The sequence below is a fragment of the Nematolebias whitei genome, chromosome 3, assembly GCF_014905685.2.
Source record: "Nematolebias whitei isolate Nwh7 chromosome 3, NemWhi1, whole genome shotgun sequence".
Lineage (NCBI taxonomy): Eukaryota > Metazoa > Chordata > Actinopteri > Cyprinodontiformes > Rivulidae > Nematolebias > Nematolebias whitei.
The window spans coordinates 52,386,202-52,395,115 of NC_056500.1; the positions used below are offsets into that span (position 1 = coordinate 52,386,202).

At 42.7% G+C, this 8,914-nt stretch overlaps 1 protein-coding gene across 1 annotated transcript in view; it reads right to left on the minus strand.

Moving 5' to 3' along the window:
- Positions 1–6,009, minus strand: part of jade3 (jade family PHD finger 3) — a gene marked incomplete at its 5' end in the record, with an annotated part of 39,467 nt that extends 33,458 nt beyond the window's left edge. The window contains 7 exon segments of the mRNA XM_037698322.1: positions 3,638–3,805; positions 3,901–4,112; positions 4,414–4,607; positions 4,694–4,851; positions 4,957–5,039; positions 5,822–5,881; positions 5,962–6,009. Coding sequence (XP_037554250.1) covers positions 3,638–3,805; positions 3,901–4,112; positions 4,414–4,607; positions 4,694–4,851; positions 4,957–5,039; positions 5,822–5,870 — 864 coding nt within the window.
- Positions 6,010–8,914: the final 2,905 nt, after the last annotated feature.

An 8,914-nucleotide genomic window follows, 5' to 3' on the forward strand; every position in this document is an offset into this window, starting at 1 on the left:
ATTGATGAATGGATTGAAATTGTCTATCAGATTTATGTTGTGAAAAAAATACATTTTTCCCTCCAAGTCAAAAAAGAAAATTTTTACCAGATCTGGACCAAATGGACTGAGTATGTAAAACCAACTAGATCTGACTTTACTTGATTGTACTTGTGAATTATGTGATCCTGATCTTAGGATTCAGTTTAGGATACAGTTCAAGCTGCTGCTGCTTGTTTTTAAAGCTTTGAACGGCCTTGCACCACCCTATATTTCAGAACTTTTGAAAGTCCACCAGCCCAGCAGAGCTTTACTGTCTGCTGGTCAGTATCTGCTGGAGGTGCCTTGCTCAAGGTGCAAACACTGCGTCCTTTTCTGTTGCAGGCCCAACAGCCTGGAATACTCTTCCCCATGAGCTGCGTGCCATCTCTGATCTGGTTCTGTTCAAAGCCAAACTGAAAACATACTTATTTAAAAGGCTTTTAACTTGTAGTATTTTAGTATTTAGCATTTTTTATCTCTTTTACCTTCTTTTATTTTGGCTGTGTTTTTAATTTGCACTGATTTATTGTGTCCTGTTTTTATTTGTTTTATCTTGTGAAGCACCTTGGTCAATGCAAGGCGTTGATGCTATAAAAATAAAGTTCATTATTATTATTTGTATTACTATTATTATTTTTGAAATTCAGCTGATTTGACCATCAAAGTCTATTTATTTAGCAAACGTTAGACTGAGACACACATTTACTATAATTTCCAGCAAACAAATAATTGTTTTTAAGTGTTAAACTTGTTAAATTCTTGTTAAATTCCTCCCGTGCACGCTCCCGCAGCCACATTTGGTAGCCCACCGGTTTCTGCCACAACACTGGCCCACATTTCCAGGTCGTCACCGCTGACACGTAACGAACCCAACGTGTCAGCGGTGACACATAATAGATGCGACGTATACGGCAAAGCAACATATTTATGGATTTTTCCACTTTGTTAGACAAACATGGACTGATGCAACTTACAGGACGGTGCGACGTGTATGGCAGAACATACGGTAATAACAGCATTGTAAGATAGGAGCAGCTGGACACGGAGGCCTCCGCCCGTTTAATGATGGACGGTTTCTCTTCTCAAGAACACTTCACTTATTTTTCCAAGTTACCCAGCTCACGATATGAACAGACAGATGGAGGGTATTTCCAGTTCCCCTCTACGTTCCATGACGTGCAACAAAAAACAGAACTTGAGAGCAGTTTTTCACACTTTGAAGAAAAGACAGAACATGGTCATCACAGACATTCCCACACTCTGAGACCAAAAACAAAGCTGTGGAAACACTGAGGGAAGTGGGAAATACAGACCCATTCCAAAAAATGAGAATATCATGGAAAAGTTGTTTAACTTCCATAATTCCATTCATAAAGTTACTCTTTAATAGATGATATTCAGGGCCCACCGTTTAAACTATTTAAACTATTTATTTGTTTATTTTGACATAATTTCATCTTCCAGCTCATGAAACCCACGAAAACAGGAATTCAAAAAATTAGAATACTGTGGAGACATCAGTCCAAATGTTGCAGGACAGGAATGTTTTAAACACTGATCATCTACTAAACTCAAAGCACCTGCACAGGTTTCCCCTGGTGTCATTAAATTGATTCAGTTTGGTTCAATTGTCTCAGTTCAGTTCAATATGGTGAAGACTGCAGACATAACATCTGTCCAGAAGACCATCATTGAGACCCTCCATAGGATGGGTAAGACACAAAAGTTCATAGCTAAGGAGGCTGGCTGTTCATAGAGCGCTGTGTCCAAGCACATCAATGGAAAGTCTAGTGGAAGGGCAACATGTGGCAGGAGAAGATGCACCAGCAACAGAGATGACCGTGGACTTCAGTGCATTATCAACCAGAGAAGATCCAGAATCTGTCAGAGATCCAGAAAGAGTGGAATGAGGCGGAGTCACAGCTTCAAAAACCACCACATTCAGACTCATCAATGAGATGGACTACAACTGTCGGGTTCCTCTGTCCTCTTTTCAGATGAAAGTAAAGTGTCTTTCATTCAGAAATCAAGGTCCAAGGGTTTGGAGGAAGAAGGGTGAGGAACAGAACCCATACTGGTTGAAGTCCAGTGTGAAATATCCACAGTCAGTCATGAGTTGGGTGCAATGTCCGGTGCAGGTGTTGGTAAACTCTGCTTTCTTCAATCCAAGGTCACTGCAACAGTCTACCAGAATGTTGTAGAGGACTTCATGAGTCCTTCTGCTGATGATCTGTATGGAGATGCAAAGTTCATCTTCCAGCAGGACCTGGCCCCTGCCCATGCTGCCAGAAGCACCAAAACCTGGTTTGATGCCAGTGCTTGACTGGCCAGCCAACTGGCCGGACCTAAACCCCATTGAGAATCTATGGAGTCTTCTCAAGAGGAACATGAGGAGCACCAGACCCAACAACAAAGAAGATCTGACAGCATGAAGGAAATCTGGGCTTCCATAACTCCCAGTCAATGTCACAGGCTGATGGTCTCAATGCCACGTAACATCGAGGCAGAGATGAAGACAAAGAGATTCACAACCAAGTGTTGAAGATTGACTTATTGATTTGAAAGAACCATATTTGGATTGATTTGTTCTGATCCTAATTTTTTTTTTCTACAAACACAGAGTAGTGTGGACTGATGTCTCCACAGTATTCTAATTTATTGAATTCCTGTTTTCGTGGGTTTCATGAGCTGGAAGATGAAATTATGTGAAACTAAACAAATAAATATTTTAAATAGTTTAAACTGTGAGCCTGAATCTGTCATCTATTAAAGATTAACTTTTTGAATGAAATTATGGAAGTTAAGCAACTTTTCCATGATATTCTCAGTTACTGGAAAGGCTCTGTGTAGCTGTAACATGAGATGCATAGACATCCATTGCCATAAGATCTTGTAACAGTGGAATCAGCATTTTTACTTTTTCTTTTCTTCATCTACTTCACAAAACCTTATTTCACTGAAAACAGTTTAGTTGCAGTGCAAAGCATTTTTTCTTGTTTCTTATAGGCAGTATTTCCCCTACCATTATACAAGCGGGGTGCCCCGCCCCATCAACAGAACCGAGTGCCCCGCCTACCAACCCCCCCCCCCACCTGTCGGCAATGACGCAATGCTAAACTGGCAGCTTGCTAAAGGCAGCCTCTTCCCTCACGCTGATCCCTCAAGCTGAACGCCCCCAGCCCCCACTTGAAAACTGTCAGTACAAACGGTGCACGGCTCAGATGTGTCTCTGTGTCGCCGCCCCCCCATAAAATCAAACTGTCAGTACAAACGGTGCACGGCTCAGATGTGTCTCTCTCCTCTCCCCCACCCCTGCTCTAAAACTGTAGAACTGTCAGTGCAAACAGCATGCGGCTATGTCTCTGTCCCCCCCCCCCGCAAAAAACTGTCGGTATAAACAGTGCGCTGCGCAGCTCAGGACACGTCTCTCAGCCCCCGCCGACAAAAATCATGGACGAGATGAGCGCCCCGCCATGGCAAGTTATCTCGGGGAAAAACTGATAGATCTGGATTCTGTTTGAAGTGTTTCATAAATCACAATCCTGTCAAAGGTACCTGAAGAGCCCCATTCCCAATACAGAAGACACACGGAGGAGAAGCTGCAGGTGTTGCGTACCTCTGGGATCCAAAGGGCGCAGCTTACGTGAGCCCACTTGGTGCCGGCACGCGTAGCCTTCATAGCACCACCTTTCTTGGGACACAGAAGACACTGTGGATCGATGCTGAGGACACACGTCCTACAGAGCCAGTTGCCAACAGGCACTTTGACAATGCCATAACACGCCTGGGGGAGAGGAGAGGCACCGATGATATCACTGACCGTTCATGTTTAAATAAGTGGTTCCACGTCTTCTAGAATTGTCTTGAGTGATCAGAAACCTGATGTACGCAGATGTTGCACTTATCACAGAACACCATGTCGTTCCCTTCTTCGCTGTCTGGGGAACGGCACACATCACAGATAACATCCTCGTCGTATTCGATGCCCAGACCTTCCACCGTTTCAATGGCGTGCTTCATGTTGTCATGACACTGCCTCTCCAGAGCCTCCATGGCTCGTTCCATCATTAGTTCATCTACAGGCGCCTCCTCTGGAACACAGATGGAGACACCAGAATCGAGGCTGTGTTAAGAAGTTACCAAAAGGTGGACAACGATAATGGCTTTAGTTAAACAAGTAGAAAGGAATCAGTGGATCTAAAACTGACTAACTTTTGGCGTCAACCCAATCAAAGATGGCTGAAAACACAAAAATGGCTATGACTCAGCCAGTTTTAAAGATACAGAGCTAAAATTTGATATGGTAGTAGCCGAGAATCACTCACAAGGAGTCAACCGAACATCTCAGGGAAAATACAAGAGAAATCTTTTACTAGAGCATTCCTTTCTTACCCATTCTGTGTAGCTCCTGGTTGAGTGTCTGCAGCCAGTACAGATCCATATCATCCAGATCGTAACGACACATGGCCTCTGCGAGCTCCTTGATGTTCACATATGGTTCTGGTTCTGTTGATTCCTGGCTTGAACATTGAATGTACTTCCTCTGGTGGGTATAGAGCACTTCTTTGGACTTCTCTGCAATAACTCTGAATACAAACAACATCTTTCAAGACTCTGAAGCTGAAGCAGAGAGTTTCGATGGTCTGACTAAAGTAAAAACTGACGGGCGTACCTAACAGAAGGCTCTGGGATGGTGTTTGGACTCGCTGGTACTTGGACTCCTTTCTCCCACTCCTGCCTCCAGGTGTCTGCCAGCAGGTAGTAGTCCTCTGGAGATACATGGTGGGAATCAGGTATCTTCATAGCACTTATCAAGTCTTTTCTGAACACCTAGAAGAGCAGAACAGAAGAAAGCGTAAGTACAAACATTTATTTGATGCTCCTGACTTTTGACAGCCAGCAGTCTCAGACATTCATGACAAAGATTGTTCTTACTTCAGCTGGTTTCTTTGGGTTGGAGGCAGGGGTTCCAGGTTTGCTGCCATATTTGTTAGAGGAGCAGAAGGAAGTGGAAGGACCTACCAGAAAACAGAATTAAAGAGAAGCTCAAATGTAAGTTATGTAGGGTTCTGTGATATCTGCAGTGTGAAAATACATGATGGAACTGCAGAACTGGAGAACTAAAATCTATTATAAAGTGTTGGGGCATCTGTTAATTCGTGGATGTGATCCAATGATTCTGGTTTTCCTTAATTAACTGCATTTCTCACATTTTTAACAGGCTGCAAATAAAGATCAATAAACAAACATTGAATGTAAAACTTCAGTTCAACTCTGTACACAGACTCTGCTGTTCGGCGTATCGTTGTTGTACTGCTGGTGCTCAGCGTATTTTTAGTTAACGTTTTTCTTAGTTCCTATCGGATCTTATTACTGGTTTTCTTTGACATTTTATACTTTTGTTGGCTGTAACTGGGACCCTGTGTACAGTTTCATTCCACCACATGTACCACATGTGGCGCGTATGACAAGTAAAGAAACGGACTTTGTGACTTTGACTGTACGGACCTTTTTCAGCAAAAACATCAAATCAGGAATGTTTGTAATGCACACAGCCTGCTTTCACACAGTGTTGACATTTGAGCTTTATTAATTAGTCTGCAGGAGGAAAGGACGAAAGAGGAACAGGCTGGAAGAAGTCGAAACAGCTTAAAATGTTCATCCCTACAGAGAATTAGACACGTTGTAAGAGGAAAATTAAATATGAAGTCAAATATAAAGATTTCATTGGGTCCTATTTGTGTAACTGCATGTGTGATGGAAACCAACTAAAGCAAACAACAATAAGAAAACGACTCACTCTCATTGTCAGAACTGTCACTGCTACTGGACAACCGGAGGCGTTTCATCCTGTAACAACCTGCAGCAGGAATCACACACATTAAAAGAACACATTTTGGTTCAAACTATGATCTGCGTTTAAAAAACAAAATTACTTACCATAAACTTCATGCTAGTTGATTTCACTTGATAAACGATGTTTCATGCCTGCACGTAAAAAATATGCAAGTCCTCTTAAATGCAAGAACAAAAACTATTTGATAGAACATGTCCTGGATTGGTGGCATTTACTAGGCCTTTATAAACCAGAGCATCATCACTCTACATTACTGTGCAATACAGAGAATGGAAGTGAAATATTTAAGAACATCCAACAAAATGTGTGTATGTCCCTTCTGCTACTGTACTGCTACTGTACTTCTACTGTACTTCTACTGTACTTCTACTACTGTACTTCTACTACTGTACTTCTTCTACTGTACTTCTACTACTGTACTTCAACTTTACTTCTGCTACTGTACTTCTGCTACTGTACTTCTACTGTACTTCTACTGTACTTCTACTGTACTTCTACTGTACTTCTGCTACTGTACTACTGTACTTCTACTACTGTACTTCTGTACTTCTACTGTACTTCTGCTACTGTACTTCTACTGTACTTCTACTGTACTTCTGCTGTACTTCTACTGTACTGCTACTGTACTTCTGCTACTGTACTTCTGCTGTACTTCTGTACTTCTACTGTACTTCTGCTACTGTACTTCTACTGTACTTCTACTGTACTTCTGCTACAGTACTTCTACTGTACTTCTGCTGTACTTCTGTACTTCTACTGTACTTCTGCTGTACTTCTACTACTGTACTTCTACTGTACTTCTGCTGTACTTCTGCTGTACTTCTGCTGTACTTCTGCTGTACTTCTGCTTTAGTTGAAAGGAAGTGAAACAGGACAGACACCACAAACTAGAACTGAGTGAACAGAAGCACCCCGATGATTCATGAAGGTTTCTGAGAAACTCAGAGCTGGACATGGAGTACCCCCCCCCCCCACACACACACACACACACAAACTGTTTTAACAGACAGGATATGCCTCACGTTCTCCATGACGACAGGAGGGGGCTTGACCACTTCCTCTTTCTACCAAAGTTAAACTTCTGAGAACAAACACACACACACTTTTTAATGGATTACAACTGGGGTGCACTAATAAATCAGACGGACGATTTATCGGTCCCCAATTCCTTAATTTAGGGAGATCGGAAATTGTCCGATACATGAGAAACCGATTCTCTGCAGTTTTAACAACAGTTGTCTGAACTTCAGTTGTATTTCAGAGCACTACCTCATGGCCAGTTAAAACCAGTTTGTATCGTTTCTAGGATATTGTTCAAGGGGATGTTTTCCAGTCAAATAAGATTGGTACATTGAAGGTGCATTGTGACCTTGGGGGCCGAGATGGTGTAGGGGCAGTGCAGTCGACTCAGGACCCAAAGGTCCCGAGTTCGCTTCCCGGTTATTGCACATCTCGTGGTGTCTCTGAGCAAGACAACCCATCCCCAGTTGCTCCCCGGGCGCCTCCAAAGGTTGCCCAGCGCTCCGCCTCGTGGTGGATGGTTTAAATGCAGAGAGCCCATTTTGCCATTGAATGGGAACATACGATGGCAACACACACACACTATTATTAGACCCGAGCAGCGAAGCTCTGCGAAGGCTAATCGCTCTGTTCAGGCCCAAGCTGCAATTTTTTCTGCCAAATGAATTGGCCTTGTGGAAGCCTCAACATGAAATTTGGTACGCGTGTCCAATTCCCCAAGATGCACAGAAAACCCTCTGGCACCAACGTTGTACGATAAACAGGAAGGCGGCCATTTTGGAATGCCGTCCCAATTTTCACACCTTTCTGGCGGTTTACAACCTCCGCATTTGAATGAACTCCTCCTAGGGCAGTCCTTCTCAAATAGTGGGGCGCGCCCCCCAGGGGGGGCCCGGAGCAATGCCAGCAATGCATGTGACCCCGAGGAACAGGGAGGGAGTTTTTGTTTTTTTGTGCACCATTCTCATTTTGTTAGGGTGTGTTGGGCAACTGTTTGTTAAAATCCGGCAACTCTCAGTTTTAATAATAAAGCTATGAACAAATGTGTCTGTCTTGTCGTTTGAGGAGCCATGATTGAACCGTGTCTCTTCCCTCTGCTGCTGAGCAGCTGCTGACGCTCGTCACGTGCTGCACACGTTAGTTACCTGCCCCTCTTCCTCTTTAACGGTTTTTCTGTTTGTTTTTTAGTTTGTCAAAGCACAATTTAGATGTACAGAAGTTTAATAAATGTTAGGACTGTTCTTTACCAACTAGTCCTCCGCTCTAGACACTGCACTCACAGCACGCAGCAACAAAGAGTATCAAGTCAAAGCCAGAGCAACACCTCCAAATCTTTCACAGTGACATTTTTAAGTTTTATCGATTGTTGAAGCACAAGTTTGATGGTATTTTATTTGTTGTAAAAACAGATGTTTAACAAATGTTAGGACTCTATTCTTCACTAACAAAATATATTTTATGTCATTAAACAACTTGTCAGGTTCTTCTCTTGTGAGCGCGTTCCCCTGGACACCCCCACCCCCCCACACACACACCCCAGCCCGCTCGCTCTTTGCGACTTCTCTGCTGCTCTGAGACCAGGTCCAGGTCCAGGTCCAGACTGAGCAGGAGCTGAGAGCTGCAGGATCATGTTTGAAACTTCAAAAATCTGTGCACTGCAAAACGTACTCATTGTATCTATTAATCCTGACTTCATCATTTTGATTTAAAAAAAATCTGCACAAATTGTTTTATTCATTTTTTTTTTAGGTCAAAGTGTTTTATAGAACACTCCTGACTTAAAATGTTGTAGATCAATTTGAATTTATTATTTACTGATTGTATTAACAAAGTGGATTCCAAAAAAGTTGGGATACTAAACAAATTGTGAATAAAAACTGAACGCAATGATGTGGAGGTGCCAACATCTAATATTTTATTCAGAATAGAACACAAATCACCGATCAAAAGTTTAAACTGAGAGAATGTATCAGTACCCGGATCCTTCTCCTACGTAGCCATGATGTTGTGATTGCT